The sequence below is a fragment of the Camponotus floridanus genome, unplaced genomic scaffold, assembly GCF_003227725.1.
Source record: "Camponotus floridanus strain SB8 unplaced genomic scaffold, Cflo_v7.5 scaffold7, whole genome shotgun sequence".
NCBI lineage: Eukaryota > Metazoa > Arthropoda > Insecta > Hymenoptera > Formicidae > Camponotus > Camponotus floridanus.
The window spans coordinates 3,034,990-3,054,774 of record NW_020229838.1 but is presented as its reverse complement, the minus strand read 5'-3'; the positions used below and the strand labels follow the sequence as shown (position 1 = coordinate 3,054,774).

Sequence of the window (19,785 nt, the reverse complement as noted above, 5' to 3'; positions counted from 1 at the left end):
CGAGCAACGGAGGGGAAACGAGTGTTTCGAGAGCGTTGCGGCTGCGAGGCTGACTTGTCGAGAGAATCGATCGGAATATCGATGCCTTCTCTTTCCTTTCAAAGTTTTCTAAGGTTTTAAAATTCTACAAATGAAGAAAGATTCTAAATTGCTTCGTTTGCTCCGAAAACATATTGCAGATACATCGAGAAGAATTTGTCCTTCTGTATTTCGGTACAAGAGAATTTAAAAGCATTTCAACCGTCTAAGGATCGCGAAATTTTTATAATTTAACAGCGCGCAAAAGCTAAAGTCTCTTGATAATTATTGTGAGATAATTATTGACAAAAAAGAACCAAGTGAAATGTAAAGAGTGACGAAATGATTCTACAAAAAAATTACGTAACAATTTGTATGTATGCGGAAAAATTTGACTTTATACGTGAAAAATATGTTGAAATAATAATTTATTCATTCGACGATAGCATTTTCATATTTTAAGATTTACGTATCTTCGAAAAATATATATTACTTCAGCAAAACATAAAATGTCTGAAATTTTTTCGTCGAGTATTAACGTCTCGATCTTTCTAAATTTAATTAAGAGAAAGCAGTCTTCGTGTGCGTACTTAATTTCAAACATTTCATGATCTTTTCCGTCTCTTTCTTATGAGAAATACAAATTAAAATATAAATTTAAATTTGTAAAATATTGAGACGTTCCTAAATTACTTCGTACTTGCTTTATCTATCTCGAATGTCTCGTGGCGGGTCCAACTCGCACTCACGATGATGATCAAAGAGGACACGACCACGTAGCGGTGGCAGAGTTCGTCGTCCGTCTCGAAAGAGCTCGAGCTCTTCTCGCGGGCAGTCTAATATCGCTAAAAGCTTTTTAATAAACAATCTTAGAGTTTCGCGATGAGTGCACGTTGAAATACGTGTGTGTCGCACACATATACACATATGTACACCAGGCGAATCACCTCTATACGAGATTCCCGAGGGGGGTGGAAGGTTGGTACACGTTTTGGTTGAAGAAAGGAGCGGAGAAAAGAACGGCGAGAATAAAGTGGCGCAGGATCGAGGAAGTATCGCGGATATTCGCCTTTCGCAACGCGGCAGACGCGATATATGAAAATGTAGTCCGGGAGCGGTGGAGAGAGATGGGCGAAAAAAAGGACATTCTCGAGGGAGAGAGGAGTGTGAGAGGAAGGGGGAAGCGGGGAGAACTGTTTATTTTACGGAGTGGAGCTAAGATGTACGATATTGTCCCCGACAAAGTGGCCAGGTTCTATTTTCGGCTCCCTCTCCTCTCCTCGTATCCTCCTTCCCCCCTTCTCTCCTTTTCTTTCTTTGTCACGTTTTTTTTTTCTCTTTTTTTCGCTCGTACACCCTTTTTGCTGTGCGTTTTCCACGAACAGCATAAATTTCCGCTCGAAAAAAGTACGGCGCAATGACACGCAAGCACTCGTACACGCTTATTTCTCTCTATCTCCACTTTCTTCCACTTTTAAATCAGGCACGAGAATCTTATTATAGGGGTAATTCGATAATTGTGTCGTACTTTTCGAAAAACACACGATACACTTTTAATCATTGTCGTTCAAAAATAAAGAATGGCGCTTTGAGTCAAAATTGACGTTCAAACGCAAGAAATAATTTTTTTTTATCAAAATGCTCAACATAATGATAAAAAAAAACTGAAACTATTTATGCAAAAAATTCTCGGCATTTAATATGCTCTCTAACATGAACACCGATGTAGATTGAAACAATAAAAAAAAGAAATCATTGCAAAATTCCTCTCTCGACGGGACGCAATTTAAAATTAAAATCTGACGTGTTGAGAGAAAGAGTGAAAGGGGACGTCGAAATTTCCTTCTCTCGACAGACGTGGAAAGTGTACATAATAAAAGCTTCCGGATCAATTTTCCCCCGTTTTCGCGAGCCTAAAAAATTTGTCCTCTTTTCCATTCTCTTCTCTGCTACGAGTGGAGAAAATGTGAAAATAAAGAGTTACGTCAAAATCACCGACAGAAATTTCGTTGAAATCGAGTTTTTTTTTTCGATAATATATACATCTACCGACATAAATGTTTATCGATATAGAGTTTTGTGTCTAGTATGTTTCCGTCGAATACTTTCATATTCGATATTACCAGGGACAGTGACATTGATAAGGTGTAATTTTCGCCGTCGAATATCGAAGTAATCTATCGATATAAAATCGGTAATTCTATCGGAGCTTATTTCCCATTATGATAAACAGCTATGTGTGTATCAGATCTGAAATTGAAATGGATGACTTCACAATTTTTCCAGAATGATTTATATTCTAATATATATAATTCCACGAACAGCATTTTTCGAATGATTTTTAAAATCAATAATAAAATTAAAAAACCTACTTTGGCTAAATTTAAATATATAGATAATTTTGCAAGAGATTAAATTTTGGAATAAAAAACGAATGGAATCCCGAGGTCCTTTCAGATTTGATAGGTATCTTGGGAATAGGCTGTTCAGCGTTTCTCCTTACGATTCTAAACGATAGAATCGGAATGTCCGATAAAGTGGCCGTTAAAGGAACAGTTTCATCCATTTTCTTAACGCTTTATCTAACAAAAGGGAGAAAGAGAAAGAGAGAGAGAGAGAGAGGGGGGGAGAGAGAGAGAGAGAGAGAGAGAACAAGGGTTAGCTATTTACACACGTGTCCACTTTGCACCCGACCACGTGACAATAGAGACAATACAAAACGATAAACGAATGCCGTAAAATAAACATCAATATTTGCCAATAATGAGATATATGACACTGACTGTGTCACTGATTGCTACTGAAATGATTGAAATTCGGAAAACAGACAAGAATTGCAGATTTAATCCACACTCTGGGCAAAACAAAAAATTGAAAATTATCCAACGTTGTTTCAGATTCACATTACGCAAGAGCAAAAATGGAAATGCGCGTCTAACAATGCGCATCTCTCTTTTTCTCTATACAGTTAAAACAAATACAGTTTCTCCTCTCCTCGACTCTAATTTTTTTTTACGCATCCCTCGCTCCGCTTTGTTTCGACGTTCCCACCCCCGCTGTGTCTCTCTCTCTCTCTCTCTATCTTTCTCATTGCTTTTAATAAACAGTTTATAAATCTCAGTGCAAACTCCACTTTTTCAACTCGCTTCCGCGTTTATTCGCGTAGTCTATTCTCAACGCGAACAAGCAGATGAACATGCTTCCTTTCTCTACGCACTCGCATACCCGCTCTTCCATCTCTGATTAATGTTTCAAAGTTTTGTTTAGTAGTTTCTTCCGCGATAGTAATTCTTTTATATTTAAAAGTTATAACGACGCGGCGGAAAGTTTTATATTAGATCCTCTTAAATGCTTCGCATTAGCGGGGAAATAAAATTTCACATCAAAAATGTGTATTTTTTACGTAAAAGACGAAAAATTTAACGCACCCTACGAACGGATAAAGCGTAGAGAAAATTTCAATGATACGCGAGCGTCGATTAATTAACGTACCCATGATCGACCAAGCTCCCATAAGAGAACCCCACGAAATCCTTCGAAACTGCAACGATATGTTTCATTGCCCGATTTAGCCCGAACCGGACGAGGCAAAGGAGAACCTCGCTTGCGTACGAACGAACGAATACTGAAAAGTCGGCAGGGTTCGCGGATCCGTCATGCGCTCCTGGCACGATTTCGGTCGCTGTTGCGACTCCACCCCGGACTTCATTCAACCACAAAGGGGCTTCGCTCGTTTCCGCCGCGCGATGCTGCCCCCGTTAAGTCGCCCTTGGGACTACCCGTTACTCGAGACCAGATTGCAAATCGTCGGAATAATTGGCAGTTAAATAGAGATTTCCAAGATTCAAACTTAATCGTGCCATTTCCTTTTTAATAAAATTCTTATCCTCTTATTTTTTTTTTACATCCCTCATTTTTCCCCTGAAATAATCTCGTAACGCGCGTCCATTTTTCTTACGTAACCGTATCGGATTTATTGTCACGCGTTGCAGCAAACTCGCGACGACAAGCGTAACGAAAAAGGCGCGACCCTGAGAGCGCGCTTCTTCGGAAAGTGAAATATCGAATCAGCCGCAATATTTCTGCTGCAGCAACATTTCGAGATACGAGGAGGAAACGGAAGGTGGCCGCGGAGAATCGCTTGGTTTGCCGCGTCACCGACGACGAGCTTAGGGACTGGAGCTCTACACCTGGCGTGGCAGCTGCTCGGAACCGTCCGTTACCTGGTTCGACAGCACCTGTTTGGGGATTGCGTGCAACGCGGGCCTTCCAGAAGGGCCCATAGCAACACATGTTGCTCGCGAGTGTTCCCTTGGCGCGGCCCTTAGAACGACAATCGGGAGAATAGGAGACTGAGAGAGAGAGAGAGAGAGAGAGAAAGAGAGAGAGAAAGCTCGGTTAGAAACCGCTTCGTTCGTCTTTCCTCTTTGCAACTTTCTGCGCGCGATTTGTCTTGACGAGTCGTATACGTCTTCACGATCAAGAAATTTCCTCGAAAGAATGACAAATGGATTTCTTGCAAGAGTTTAATCACAGTTTTTAACGTAGAATATTCCGCAATTGATCGCCGATGTATGATTTCCTCTAATATTTCTGTTCGATTAAACGGGATGTCACAATAGAACGATTTCGAGAGAATGCGTCAGGATATCGCTGTGCGAACAAAATAAGCGTTTTTCCTTCACGAGCGATAATGGCCGCTGCTCGTTATCGAGAATTCGATACCAAGTGTATCGGCGCGCATATCAAATATTTTGATGTTTTAATTAATCGTGCAATTTAATCGAGAGTTTGAAATCGCAAATATTTCGCAGACAGCCAAATGGATGGTTCTCGCCACGAGAATCGGACATCGCGATTGTGCGTGTCGCATCCCGCTGAATACGTTTGTTGTAGAAACACTAGCAAGTTTATTTCGACCATGTATATTTGCCTACGTCGATCGCATTCGTTCGCAATAATAACATCTGTCTATAATATTGCGCGATGGAAATTGATCCGCGAGTATAATACGCGTATGAGTTGACTGATCAATCTATTTTAATCATGACAGGTTTCAGATAGAGAGAGAGAGAGAGAGAGAGAGAGAGAGAGAGAAAGAGAGAGAGAGAGAGAGAAGGAAAAGATATGCATAACATGATAATTTTCCATTTAATAGTTTTATATAAATTAATTTTGTTTTTCCTTCTCTTGCTCTTTGATACAGACTTATAAAAAACAATGTCACGAGATAAAAAGATCGTGTAAACATCAGATGCGTAAGAAAGCCACGTTTCACATAGTTACGATGCAACATACGCATATCGCTCTCCCTTCCTCTCTTGTACCACCTTGTTTCGTACAACACGTCGTCGCAGACTAAACGGCGTCAGCGGATAATAAAGGCATCGCGTGTGCATAATTATCTGGTGTACCTTCGCGGAATTAATTTCGAGTTTCGCTCGAAAAGCTTTTTTTACCCGCCCCTGTCCGTTAAAACCTCCGGTACATCGCCCTTTTCTGTTCGTCCGTTAAGAACGTTTTGTACTATTTTCAAAAGATTGAGAATTTAATGAAAATTGTACGAAATGTCCTTACATATGTTTAAAATCTTCAGTACAATTTTTAAATCGATTCACTAAAGCGTTCACAAGTTATAAGGATTTTAATTTGCACCGAATTAACATGTGTTCTTATAACCACGTCGATTTAAATGATAAAAACACATGGAAATAATATTCAGAATTTGTTAAAAATTTGCAAAAGTTTAGATACAGAGGAAATATTTGGTCAAATAATATTATACAAGTGCTAACTGGTCAAAAAGATATTAAATATAATTCGATCAAGTTAGCCATGTATCTGCCACAAGGCGAAATTCTCTGCCAAAAATTAATTATTTCGATTAACAAAATTCGGAATATTTCAGTAAAAACGCAATAAATATTAAAAAATCTCTGCACTGCAGTTAAAATTAAATTGTAATATTCCACACAATTTCTCATACTCAAAATACAGCAAAAGTGGACATTCAATATTGATTTTCAGCTACTTTTTGCTGGGATTGTACATACGAGTACAAAACATCCTTAAATGCGAAACTCTCCCCACGAAAAAATTTTTTCGCGAACCGACTATCGCGATAAAGAGAATCTAAAGTCGATAAAATATCAGGTGCGAAAAAAATGCGTCGTACAAAGTCACAAGAGACGTTAAGATGTTTTTCATTTGCGAGAAAAAAAAGGACATGACGCATTACCTGTTGCGAGCGATTTTTCTCGAGTCAAACCGACAGCCTTGCCATCGATTCCTTGATGAATTAATGCGAATGACGCATCGACGAGAAGATGGACTGCGACGTGGCAATTGCGAGGCTATGCAATTTCCACCCGCCACCCGTGTATGTAGATCGCACATGCGGTTATGGACATACGCGGACACGTCGGCTGCGCCTTCCGGGCGACACGCACGTGTGGTTAGCACGCGACGATGAGCTGCATCGTGAGCGCTTAATGATCAGCTAGTGAGTGGACACATATGGCCTCCTCGCGGCTTAATACGGCATACGCTTCTATTCCGCTCATGTTGCCGTGTCCCTTCTCGAAAACGAAGAATGCAACCACATTTCACTCGCGTTAATCTCGCGTAACGCGATCCATTTGTCGCGAACGCAAATCGGGGAGAAGCATCGCTGGTATTTCATCGAATCGATATTCGCTATTTTTCCTGTTGACCAAACCGCGTTTGTTTTGTCGAACGCGACGAATTCTACACGGTGTATTATCGAGTTCGAAGATAACAAGTGAGCCTTGCAAAATTAAATTTATCTCGGCCGTATCGCTGGATTTATCACCGATGTCTGTCGCAACGTTTTTTTTTTTTAGTGTAACAATAGCGTATATAAATTTTATGCGTGATGTAAAATTTATAGAAGAAATCGTACCTCCTAATTATTTGACAGATTCCACCCTCGCGGCTTTAATGCACATTTAAAAAATAATCTGCGCTATAAATAAAAAATTGCACGATAAAATCGATGACTCATTCAGCTGTCGTATTTCTCGAATCTTTTTGAAAATTCGAAATGTACCATCGCGTTCGCATCGTACTCAGATACGACTGCATCGTGTCTCGTGTCACCGCCATGACTTATGTCATGCATATTTCTCCTTTTCGTTTCGTTCTTCTCCTATTCTTTTCGTCCTTTGAACGTTGTCACCAAAGAATACCCGGACCGATCAGTCATTCTATTTATGTGGGTCGTGAAGAAATTCCGTCTCGATAAGAGATGAGAATAGAGTCGTCAACGAATGCGACAAATTTTGAACGAGACACGCGCGGTACATTCTAAAAAAATTCAACCGCATAAATCGATTTTTGTTTGTAAATGTTCCGTTGCGCAAATATTTCTAAAGTTATATCGTCGATAAAAATTGCTAACGCGATTAATCAATTTGTTGTTGAGCGACTGCAGCTCAAGGGGTTAATTAGAAACGATAACCTCCCGCTTCGGAACGGTCGATGAATCCCGATTGTTCGTAATCCTCGTCGTTTCGCGGATACGTCAATTGAGTCGACCGCGAAATAATTGGCGAAAATAAATATAGCGAATTCGGTCAGTCGGCAAATTTGCCAAGAAAATTACGAGTCTCGATTTGGAATTGCGCTCGCGTTTCGACAATCTCTGCCCCAAAGCGTTTCCCAAAGTCAGCCACAACGAAGGCAGAAACAGCTCCCTCCCCCTCCCCCTGTTCGGGGAGGACGAAGAGAGCAGAATTCAGGACAATTGCGCGCGTCGCACTTGTGCGGAATAATAAACAATCCCGTTCGTATCTTTATCTCTCCCGAATCGGGAAAGCCGCGAGTTTTCTGGCGGCGGGAATCCCCGATGACGCGATGGAAAAGAAAAAAAAAAAAAAGAAAAAAAAAAGAGGGCGCCGGAATCCCGTTCGAAATCAATAAAGTTACCCCTACCAGCCCCCGCGAATCGAAATAAAACGGTTCGGCGATGTCGCCGAGTGGCGGTGCCGCGTCTTTCGTCCCCCTCTGTTTGAGGGGGATAGAGATACAGGGCCCGCCTGATTCGCTGCTTTCATTATCGTCACATCACGCATGATTTTTTTTTTAATAGTGAAGTTTAAAGTAATTTTGTTATATATTTTTCGCTAAACGAGATTTATCCGTAAAAGCAAGAGTTTCTCTCGTTTAAAGCTCGTGCGATGCACGAGATAACACACTTTGAAGATAAAGGTAAAAATTGTTTCCGATCGATTGAAACTCATCCCAATCTATCTTTATCATTTTATGCGTCATCGATAATGTTTGAAAACTCGATTGTTCCGACTCTTCTTTCCCCTCGAGCAATACGTCTAAATGCATTACCTGACGCAGCAGTTAACTAAGCTCTAATAGACTAATTATCTCGACTGCTCTTCACCGGGGAGCTGATGTTAAAGCTGACGAAATTAGAAATAAGTTTTCAGCAAATTGCCAAACAACGTTATTCCACGCTGCACGGTATACAGGCGCCATATGGAATTTGCTAAATTTGCCTCGCAAGCGGGTAACGACGGCAATATAGCGGAGAAATATGGCGGTAAACAAAAACTCTTGCGGGTTTTCATAATTGATTAATTAAGCAACACGCACCGCTACAAACAGCCAATTAAAATTTTGAAAAATATTATTATTTAATTCCGTTTCATCCGCGTATTTGCTCTCGCCTCGTATTTGAATCTGCAATAAATAATACAGTCTTCCGCAAAAAGAATGGTTGCCGTCAAATGATCGCTTCCCAGATATCGACTTCTCGAATACACGAACGTCGACGACGAGGTCTCGTCGGGCACGAGACGAAAGAACAACGATGGACGGAATCGTTTGAAGAGGAAGGGAAAAAGAGACGATGACACAGACGAAGGAAGCTGCACAAAGTCCACAGCACTTTGACGCGGCTCGAGCGTTCACCGATTCGAAGCGGGACAAAAGCTCCGGCTACATTCGGTTTCGTTTCTCTCGTCAACGCGAAAACGTAACAAGCCACTTGGTCACGTTGCATATTTCAGAACGGGCCAACTATTCACAATCAGCCAGCCAGGCCGAGTCCTTAACGGGAAGACTCAGACCAGAGTATAAAGCTCGTTATGTAAAATCAAGGCCATGTCGGAGAAAGATGGCTAATTAAAGGGAACTTAATTGTCGTTTTAACGGGCCACGCCGCTTTCTATCAAACGACGACATTTTTTCGGCGATCTGTACAACGTTACGATCTACACCGTGTCTCGAAATATTGTCTTAGAATTGTTGTCGCGATATGAAATTCTCTTGTGCCTATAATTAATCCTAGGAAAGCTCGATAAATATTGTAAACTTCAAAGTTTCGAGTTTTCTGTCTCGCTCTTCGTTAATAAGTCAATATGCGCTTTAAAGTTTAAAAACCGATCGCGGTATTTGCGTTCACGGAGATGGAAAGGTGCGATCGCCGCTGAATTGTTAATCAAATAAAAGCACTTTCAACGAGAGGTCTGAATTTTACTTCCAAGTTGTTGCGTCATCACTTTGACGTTACGCATAAATTGACAAATTAAATATCCGGCAAGTTGACGTACAAGTTGGAAAATGAAAGAAAGGATTTCAGTGTATGTTTTTCGACACTCGCATCGTTTCCGTTTCCAATTTGCGCTTCGTCCTCTCTCGTTTCTCGAAGTCGCCAAAACGCAATAACCCGCAGCGAAATTAATATCGTGGCGCAACATTTGCTCGAGAGAAACGAGTTATATCGTCTCATGAGTCGTGACTAATTATCGAGTAAGTGACTCACCTCGCGAAGCTCCTTGATCTTCAGACCTCCTTTGCCGATGATGCATCCTGCTTGGCTCTGATGCACCAACATGCGCACGTCGATCTCGTCGCTGCCATGACGGGAGCCGTTCTGAAATCGTGTCTACAATAAATCGTGGAAATTTCAATACGTTATTTCTACATGCCCCTCGTTATGCGAGATTATTCATCATTAATTTCATTACGAGAAAACACACGTTATTATATATTTTACCACGAGAAATAAGAACCGAAAAAGAAATATTTCTCTTGTGTGCTAAAAGGGAAAGGAAATTTTTAATAAAGATTTCTTATTCTTATTTTAAAGATTCCTTTTTCCCTTAAATATGTTTTGAATTATATAAATATAAGAGTGTTATATTTATATAACTTCTGTATAATATAAACTCTTTTCTTTTTCAAATTATTTAAGTAGTCCGACAAGCCAAAGTAGTCTGTTAGCAAGCTGCAAAAGCACTTTTATAATAATACTAACTTTTATATATATATATATATATATATATATATATATATATATATATTGCTAGCCGTTAAAATTGCAACTGTGTAGGTGCGTGTGTAGTATTGCAACTTTAATAACCAGCAGTTTTTTATTATCATCTTTTAATAAAATTTTATCATTTACAAAGTTATATATTATATAATAATTTACTTTGCATTAAGAAAAATATGCTGAAAATATCCCTTCTTTCTCGGTCCTCATCGTGGTTCTTGACAAAAAAGAGGCAAATAAGGGTAAAAATTTAGCTTACTCACCTCTTCTAAATTAGGTACGACCTCGTTCAGCACTTGCAAAACGGTAGGCAGGTCCGAGCTGATGGTAAGCACCCTAGAATCAGAAGGATCCCCAGAATTACACTGACCTTACCAGGCGGCGTAATTTCTCGCGTACGTGCTATTGACCATACAGTCCCGTGCGAATGACGTTCGCGTGTGTTACATCAACCAGTGATGCCAAAACCCTTCCTCCCCTCACCCCCCCCTCTTCCCTTACACGTACTTCGGGGTCACCCGTTAGCGCGCTTTGAACAACGGCGCCGGTGAAATTCCAACACGTCTCCAATGGAGTAGGGAGTAATTAAATGCGCGTGGGTCGATCGAAGTTGGATGCATGCTCTAATACACGTCACATTCGATCGTAATATTTAGCTTTATGTACGCATTACTAAACGTTATATTTTATTCCGTATGTTTTAAATTCAATTGTGACAGTTGAGAGTTTGCCCGATACTTAATGATGAAATAATGTCGCGCGACACGACGAAAGGTTTACAGGCTAAAATCGATAAAAATTTAATGGCAATCCCCCAATGCGTCACGCTCGATGTACCGCAGCAGCGTTCGTTGCACGCGATTAGCACAGCGGGCACCGCAAACCGACGCCATTACGTCCCTATCGATTCTAACGCGGATGCGGCCGCCAAATTGTGACACCATTCTTTATTAATAGCTACGTGGATAACGAATTTTCAAAAATTAGCTGCATCGAAGCGCCGGCTATAAATATTGAATCGAGACCTAAGAGACGTTTAACGTACGATAAGTTGATTGAATATATTCCGCATGCTCCTTGTGCACGAAGGTGCGTTATTAAATCAATCATTTGAATGAATTTTAAAAAGATTGCAAATTATTTCACGATGAACTCATTTCCTCGCATTCAACATGGCATATGATTTGATGCTTTCGCGTATAAGAGCTGAAATATTCGCGATCGATATCGCGTAAGATTCGTCCTCGCTCGTGCTATTTTCCCGATCTACATCCACCCAACTTCGATCGTGTTTACGTGCGACGTCGACCGGAGCGAATTACACCGTGTCGCGAAAAACACCGCCGGTCCAATTCGTCCAGGATAATTCATACCGATCGTGGCTGAAAACGATTTGCGGAAGAGATTCGAATATCGTCCCCCTCTTTCTCTTAATCCCGTTCTCGTGTTTCAACTTTGTTTGAAGATTTATTCATCCTCGGCAAATCCAAGAGTTTCGAAAAGCTGTTTTGTTCCGCGCAGGATAACAATCTTATTTATTTCAAATTATAATTGAAATCGATTGATTTTCTACTTATTCGTTTTTGCCCCGTCCTTTTATCGACGCGACTTTCGAAAGAGGGACGACGATATTTCTTCCTCCGTAGTTTTAAGGAACGCGTAGAGATTCTTGCCATCGTCTCTCGCGATCGAAAACAAACGCGGACTCTTCGAAACGACAATCGGCACGAATCCATCCCAATCGATACGAGGAGATAAATGGAGACTTCTTTCTCATCGGTCCTTCTCCATCAATCGTCCCTCCTCGTCGTCCAGTTTCGCGTTTTTCTCCCCCGTTATAACAAGTCGAAATCGTACCTTCCATTTCAATGGATACGTCACCGAGATCGCGTATATTCTCTTCAGTAATCGTCCTTAGAGAAGCATCCGATCGGCGACTCGACTCGCGAATCATTCGCACTCTTGTCGAGAATGATTTCCTTCCTGTTGCGCAACCTTGCAATTTCAGTTAATTTTTTCTCACCTCTATAATTCTGCGTATATTCGACGCAAGTGTATTTATATTACGTGTCGATTACACTGATTTTTTCACGTGCATTTTGATGAAAATTCCTAAAGGAATTTCCTAGTCGGCGACATTCTCGATCGCGAAAGCGAATGCCATCACCTCTTTCTACTTACAACCCAGTTTGAGGACAAAACAGGATGAATTACACGAATCGACTCCGATTTAAAAAGTCGAGACTGAGATACGTAATTCACGCAGGTGCAATACTTTCTAAAGAAGCTAAATCGAGGAGCTATGGCGTTATGATATGCGGATAGTTACAGAGTCGGCTGGTCGAAAGTCATCCCTTGGAGAATCGCAGGAAACGCACACGTAGATTCGCGAAAGACTTTGACGGCAGGCGTTTGCGATTGCGCTGCGCTATACGAGAGGGAAGGGAAGAGAAAGAGAAAACTATCCGAGATCTGCACGAGTGATCTGGACTTTGTGACGTATAAAACGTTGGGGAATTCTAAGCTGAATGTTTTGTGGGAATCGCGATTCCATGGAAAACGTAGAAGAAATTCGATCATTCACGCGTGTCATCGTTTTATCGACAGCGATTGGGCTATGAATCAATTATGCGGACAATGACGATCGAGCGAAAAAAAAAAAGCTACGTATAACGTTATCTCTTTGAACAAGTTCCTTAAAGCAATTAATCAACCGGGGAGATTCTTAAAAGTTTCGCCGCGTCAAAAAGCCTGCTCTGAGACATTCCGTCTTTCATCCGCTCGTTGTATCGAGTGTAAAAACACCAGCTATCGCTGTCACGCGGATTATTCCGGGATCTTTCTCAATTCGAAAGTGCCTTTATTACGTGTCGGCGAAATTCCCGGCCGGATCGTACAGCCGCGAATAGAAATCGCATTAGGGGCATCCTCGAGAAGCTTTATCGTCGGCGGTAAAAAAATTTATTGCCGTCCCAGGACGAAGATAAATTTCCCGTTAATACCTGCGTGCGCGACATAATTTCTTGGGGGAAAAGGGAACGACCGACCGGGTGTGTGGATCGAGATCCGCGATATACCCATCTTAAAATCGTGTAATCGTGCGCGAAGAGGTGGACGACGATCACCCGGCCACGCTGTGGCTTTATATTAAGCTTAAGTTGTCATTGTCAGAGTGTTTTCTCTTCTCTCTGCGACGGGATCCACATCGAGCGCGCGGCATTAATTGTGTACTGGTAATGACTTTCGACTTGGCGTGTTAATTACTCAACGTCGGAGTATTTCTAATGGAAGACTACCACTTATCGAGGCCAGGTATCTAAAGAACGAAGGCATTTTGTCGCGTTGAAAGTGCTAATACTTTGATCCCGTCAATTTGTCATTTAAAGTTTAGCTCTCGCGCTTCATTCTTCATCTTAATTGGAAATGGAAAACAAAAAAATACGTACCTCTCGATATTTATTTCACGCTACATCTAGCTCTTTTCAACGCGATAACAACACCTTGAGTTACAACCCTTAACATTGAGCCGGCCTTAAGGCCGCGTGCGTCACACATATTAGCTTCCGTGTTAGCCACATATTACAGACACCGTTTAAAACATATCCCCGACATCGTACGTGTGTGTATAAACGTGTATGGGTGTCGAGTGATATCGCGCACGTCTTATCACGTGGCGCTTACGCAGGAAAAATCAAATAATAATAATAATAATAATAACAATAATTATAATAATAATAATAATAAAACGAGAAAGATAGCGCACGTGAGAGGAGAAAAGATAAAGGGAATGAAAAAGAAAAAAAAAAAAAGAAAAAGAAAATTTTTAAAATCAACAAAATTTTTTTATGCAAAGTACGTCGAGAATTAAGTACACGGATAATGTAGATTTTCAGACCACCCGTGCATGCAAGGCATGTTTAAAAAAAAATTTGCAAGATATTCTTTTATCTCCCGTAGTTCTAGGTGCGTAGAAAAAACGCGTTTTCGCGCGAAATTTCGACTGCGAAAAATCTAACGAGGAAACTGCCGATGACGCATTGGCTTGTATTTTTCGGTATGATTTAAAATTTTTTTCTTCGTCGATGAAGCAAGATTGAATCGAATCTAATCCGCGAAACGCCGCGTGTCCCGACGACACAAACGATTCACGCAATCACGTGCCAACGGCAGGTGCAGTCGCGACGCTGCATCCAGCGGCTTTCACTCTTGCGATCACGATTTCTCAGAAGCCGTACGAGAAGAGAACACGCTACTCTTAAAGATAATTGTCTTAATTTCGTGGGACGTTCGCGGTTTTTCGCGACGTCGCTCGAGATAATCGAAAACGCAGTTTCTTCAATAACGAATCAAATTCAATGCACTAACTCTAATGTGCGTCGAAAAATAGACATAGAATATTTTGAAATATTCCGCTCCGAAAAATGTGCTCCTCCCGCGATGTATCTTAATCGCGATTAAAATAGCTCAAAGACACACGCTCAAAAAATAAAATTCTACCGAAATACACAGAAGAGAAACGTATGATAGGCAACATATTAAAAGTAAGTGGTCGTCGCGTTAACACGAAACATGTTGGCAGAAAAAAAGACGATACGATGCACGAGACAGAAAAAAAATTAGACAAATTAACAGAAATGAACAGACAGATAAAAGAATAAATTTCTATAAATAGGTAAACAGCTAATTAGACAGAGAGAGAGAGAGAGAGAGAGAGAGAGAGAGAGAGAGAGAGAGAGAGAGAGAGAAAGAGGAACAAAAAGCACAGTAGAGAGAGAAAGAGTACGATAGATTACAGAAGGCGGAAAATTAATCATGATGTATACAGAAAATATAGAAAAGATAGAGAGAGAGAAAGAGAAAGACAGAAAGAGATATTTGTTTGCTCGCCAGATTCCGCAGGCGTTCTTAATAGGTACCTCGTAATTAGAGACAAAGAAAAATAAGAACATTAAGTAGTTGGTGTTGGTCATTACCGTTCGGGTCCGGGGCAATCGGGTACAATGATTGAGGCTTTGTACTGTCGATTGGGCCATGGTGGTTGGTGGTTGGTTCATTGGTGGTTGGTTGGTGGTTGTTGTCGATTGTTGGTAGGGTCGTGGTGGTCCATTTGCCGATCGAGTCGGGGTCCGTCGTTCCGGGCAGGGCAACGGCAGGGCAACGGCAGGGCAACGCCAGGGGGGCAACGCCGGGGTTGGGGCGGGGCCAGGGCACAAACCATCAACCAAGTTAGACATCACGTCTGACGACTGGATTAATTCGCGGCTTAACCTCCTAACCCCCCTTCCTTCCCGTCCGCGTTTTTCTCCGCTCTACCGACTCACCCCCGTCTTTCCCCATTTCCCTCCACCCCCTTTCTCATTCGTCGTTGTCTTTGGATCGGTTGCGAGAGGGCGAGAAAAATATTGGCAAGTCGAGTAACAGAAAAACCATCGTGCTTGTATATATTTCAAATAAATATCTCCCTGTTGTGTTTTTCGCGCAAAATCGCGTCTCGTACTGAGAAAACAATCTGGTTGCATTAATTAGAATTCTGATAGATTCAACCAGTATGTCTGTTGGAAAATGAACGAACTAGAATTCTTGTAGGAATTACCAGATGAATCTGATTAATTTCTTCCTGTTGAATTTATCAAATTTTCTAGTTAATAATACTAAAGCCAGCACCAAGTCGTCTAAAATTTTTTCCATCTAATCTCAAAAGTCTGTTTAATATTCTGAATTCCAACAAGATTATTGGATAAATTCAATCCAGATTATTGAATAAATTATTTTCAATTCAATTCGTTCGAAATTAAACTGATAAACAGCGATGCAAGAAGAGGATGCGGCTCAAACACACACAATCAGAGAGTCAGCGTCCTCTTTCTGGCACTGCTCGTAAGAGAAAAAAAAATATACTTGGGATTTAATATTAATACTAGTTCTCTTTATATACATTTTATGTTAAATATTGAATACGAGTCAAGTTAAGCAACAAGTAAAGAAATTAATGTAACAAGAAATTTGATAGATCCAACCAGGAAATACTAACCAAATCTTTATAGTAAAATCTATGAAACGTTCTAGTTATAAAAAATCGAATCTTATCATGATTCCTAGAAATTCTTGTTTGATTAAATGCCTTCAATCAAATACGTCTTGTTGGTACAATAATCAAACGATTTTTCTCAGTGCGAGAATTGCCGTGTTTCGTATTCGCGCAATAAGCTTGCGATTATTCGATTAAAGTTTCAAGTCTCGAGAACGGTTGATTCTTTCGCGAGATTCGTAACGCAATCGCCGATAGCTCGCAAAGTAACGCCGAGTCTTATCGCGACTTTTCTCTTCGAGGAAATGCTTAACCGACAGACGTATCATCTCGGCAAAGACCGCGGTCGGCATCGTCCGACCCCCCCCCCCCCTCGTCCCCTCGAAGCCATTAAGAATTCCGAAGGCGCACTCGAATAATTTTCCTCTCCCGGCGCGACACTTAATTGACGTCTGTTCTACGTAGCGGTCCGTGGAATATTTTAATTGCTAACGAAGTGTCGTTGATCAAGCGAATTTTTAATTTTCAAGCTAAGAGGTCTATTAAGCGTCTGCCGTCCCCGACTCTTGCGAGCGAGCCTCGTGCGTGTAATTGATAACCGCTCGGAAAGTTTTTATCAATGTAGATCGCGAAACTTTCGCGAAGAAACGAGGCTGCTGCGACAGATACTTGCGAATGGAAGTAACCTCGCCGTCTATTCTTCGAAAGAATCGAAAAATTGTAGCGGTGATACGGTATCTCTTCCGATCGTTCTTCAAATATCTATTATCTGCTACTCGTATTTGTACGCGGCAAAAGGTATCTATCAATTGCAGCACGAGCAAAGGCTCCTCGCGTCATACGACTTCCCAATATTTTTCTACGCACATTCGAAGCAGCCCTCTAACGCCAAGCGTATTGTCGCTCACGGAAGTTTGCGAAGCGTTCGCGCTCGAATCGCGAAACTTCACAAAGCGACGAGAGATTTCGCGTAGAGAGAGTTTCGGAGAAGGCCGTCAGAATAGCAACGCAAACTGGAAGTGAATCGTCGAGAGATCCTCTCCAATAATTTTCTCGGATACAGCACTCTTCGGGAATAGTGGTCGACGAATCTCGTGTAATATATAAATTTAAGATCTCGATTCCATTAAATTAATTACTTGTTCATTACTGTACCGATAATTTATACGACTGATATTCGTTCCGTCGAGCAAATCGCATTAATTAAGGACAAAAATCATGAATTAATAATACGAATAATAAAAATCTCTCGCTATCCGATTATATATTCGACATCTGTCAATTTTAAAGATTTTATCTAAAGGATCTTTCCAATTATTTCTGCGCAATTATTATTCCCAGAGTACTGTATCCATCTCGGAGCACGCATGGAATCTCGTTGCTTCAGCGATAGATACGCACGTTCTCTCGCACGTTCTTCCATTTGCACTAGAAGACACTGTGTCCTGTCGAGAGAAGGACGCGCTCGTGTCGACAGGTATCGAGACCCGAATCTCGTAAAAAAAGTCGAAAGATATCGTGCGTGCGCACGATAACGATAAATTGACTGGACGTGCGGTCCTCGTCTTCGGCGTAGAATCGTGACGGAGGTGCACGCTCGTCATTTGCGACGATGTCACAACCGCACGATTATTAAAGCACGACATTAACGCGATTAACCTTCTGTCTTCCCGCACCGAGTGCACTTTAGCATCGCAGCTCGATTATTCGCGGCTAAAGCACTCGAAACCCCCCCCCCTCTCCTCCTCCGTTGAGGCCCTTATCGTGACTCTGGGAGATGACAATGCGAGTAATGTAATGATATAATCATGTATCGCGGACTTTATTAGCGATTACGAACACATGTACTACAAAGGACATGATTATGCGATGCCTTCCCCCTTCCCCCCCCCCTTCGAGCTATTTCAGCGGAGATGTGTTTTATCGATATGTTATCGCGGAAAATCGAATTACGTGTACGATAAATTCAAGCAACAAAATCGGTGGATATATCTTAAATTTATAAGGAGATTGTAAGAAAATATAGATATTCTACAAACAAATTCCTTCGTAAAAAAATTTAATTACGCAGACGCTTATATTTTCGTCCTCGTGTGATATCCGCCGATTTTGCAACGATCTCTAAAGTTGCAATGACATCAAAGACTCGAGTCGATCAGTCGGTTGAATTGATTGCGAGTCACAGAGCTAACAAAGATGACTTTAATTCGCGGATCGTGTTGCTATCGTGTACTGCACATTCATGTACTCATTTGGTTCAAACAGGTTCAAATGCCGACCGCTCGTTGAAAACATGAACATTCGGAGATTCAGATTCGTAATGTAAATCGCGACATTAAGTCATCGGACGATCGATCGCGCGCAGACGAGAGGATTCGTCGATCTCGAAGGGAAATCGTCACGTCGACGATTTCGTGCGGAAGGACGAGCTCTCTCGTCATCGATCATCGCGAACGTGCAATTTTCACTTTTAGGTTTACGACGCGCAAAAATAAAAATCGAAGCAAGCAAACGTCCACCTTCCTTGTAACCGAGAAATAACGAATGTCTCATGAAATATTGATACGGCGCGAGATATACACGGGAGACGAGGAAAACAGTCCCCCATGTTTCGGGAACCAAATGCATAATGAAGCTCGTACTGGGAATGTCTTTGGAGAACGAGACGAGCGCCTGGCCAAACAAATTCTCGCAATAAAGCCTTTTACGCGCAGTAATTCTCTCTGTCTCTCTGTCTACCTCTCTTTCCCTCTCTCTGTCACGCTTCGCGTTCTTTACACAAATTACGTGAATCTTCTCCGTATCAACCCTCTACCGCTCTGTGTACCCCTTATAATCGTATAAACCATAATTATTTTAGATTCAAACGATGTTAAAAGGCTCAAGGGAGCTAAAGGATTAATTACGTTACAGGCACTCGTGTCATCGATCCATAGACGGTGCGCGAGAAAAGTAAAATGCAAGCCGCGATTTTTTAATTAATATATGACATAATAGCAGCTGATTAAGCGATTACCGGAAAATTTGGTAAACGGAACAAAAAAATGACTCTCAATCAACTGAAAATTCGACATGGAATTAGAACTAAGCACAAACGTAGTCAAAAGATCGGAAAAACGCGTCGCTTTACAATACACGTACATAGCATGTATTTTAAAGTGTATCGCTGAGGCAGTTTTTACGATCTTCCGCTCGATTATTTATGCGATCCTTGTCTTCCACTATCTTTCTTGTGTTTGCTCGTAGTAAAGAGCTTCAAGACAGACAAAGACAGGAACAAAATTACAGCGAAATTACAAACGAATCGAAGCGCAAAAGCTTACCTGACTCCTGAGTTTGGTGATGTTTTGGCCACCCTTGCCGATTATCGAACCGGCAACCTGTAACAAAAAATATTAACAACTTAATAAATAAGATAACGAATAAT

General features: G+C 41.2%; 1 protein-coding gene across 7 annotated transcripts in view; it reads right to left on the bottom strand.

Annotated features, from left to right (window-relative positions):
• Positions 1-19,785, bottom strand: part of LOC105248427 (heterogeneous nuclear ribonucleoprotein K) — a 91,158-nt gene that overhangs the window by 20,346 nt on the left and 51,027 nt on the right. For 6 of the 7 annotated variants that reach the window (XM_011253200.3, XM_011253197.3, XM_011253198.3 and 3 more), the window contains 4 exons: positions 19,682-19,738; positions 15,304-15,347; positions 10,594-10,666; positions 9,818-9,940 (listed from right to left, as the gene is read on the bottom strand). In XM_011253200.3, the coding sequence (XP_011251502.1) occupies positions 9,818-9,940; positions 10,594-10,666; positions 15,304-15,347; positions 19,682-19,738 (297 nt within the window). The remainder of the gene's footprint in view (positions 1-9,817; positions 9,941-10,593; positions 10,667-15,303; positions 15,348-19,681; positions 19,739-19,785) is intronic. The other variant, XM_011253203.3, reaches the window with a different exon arrangement.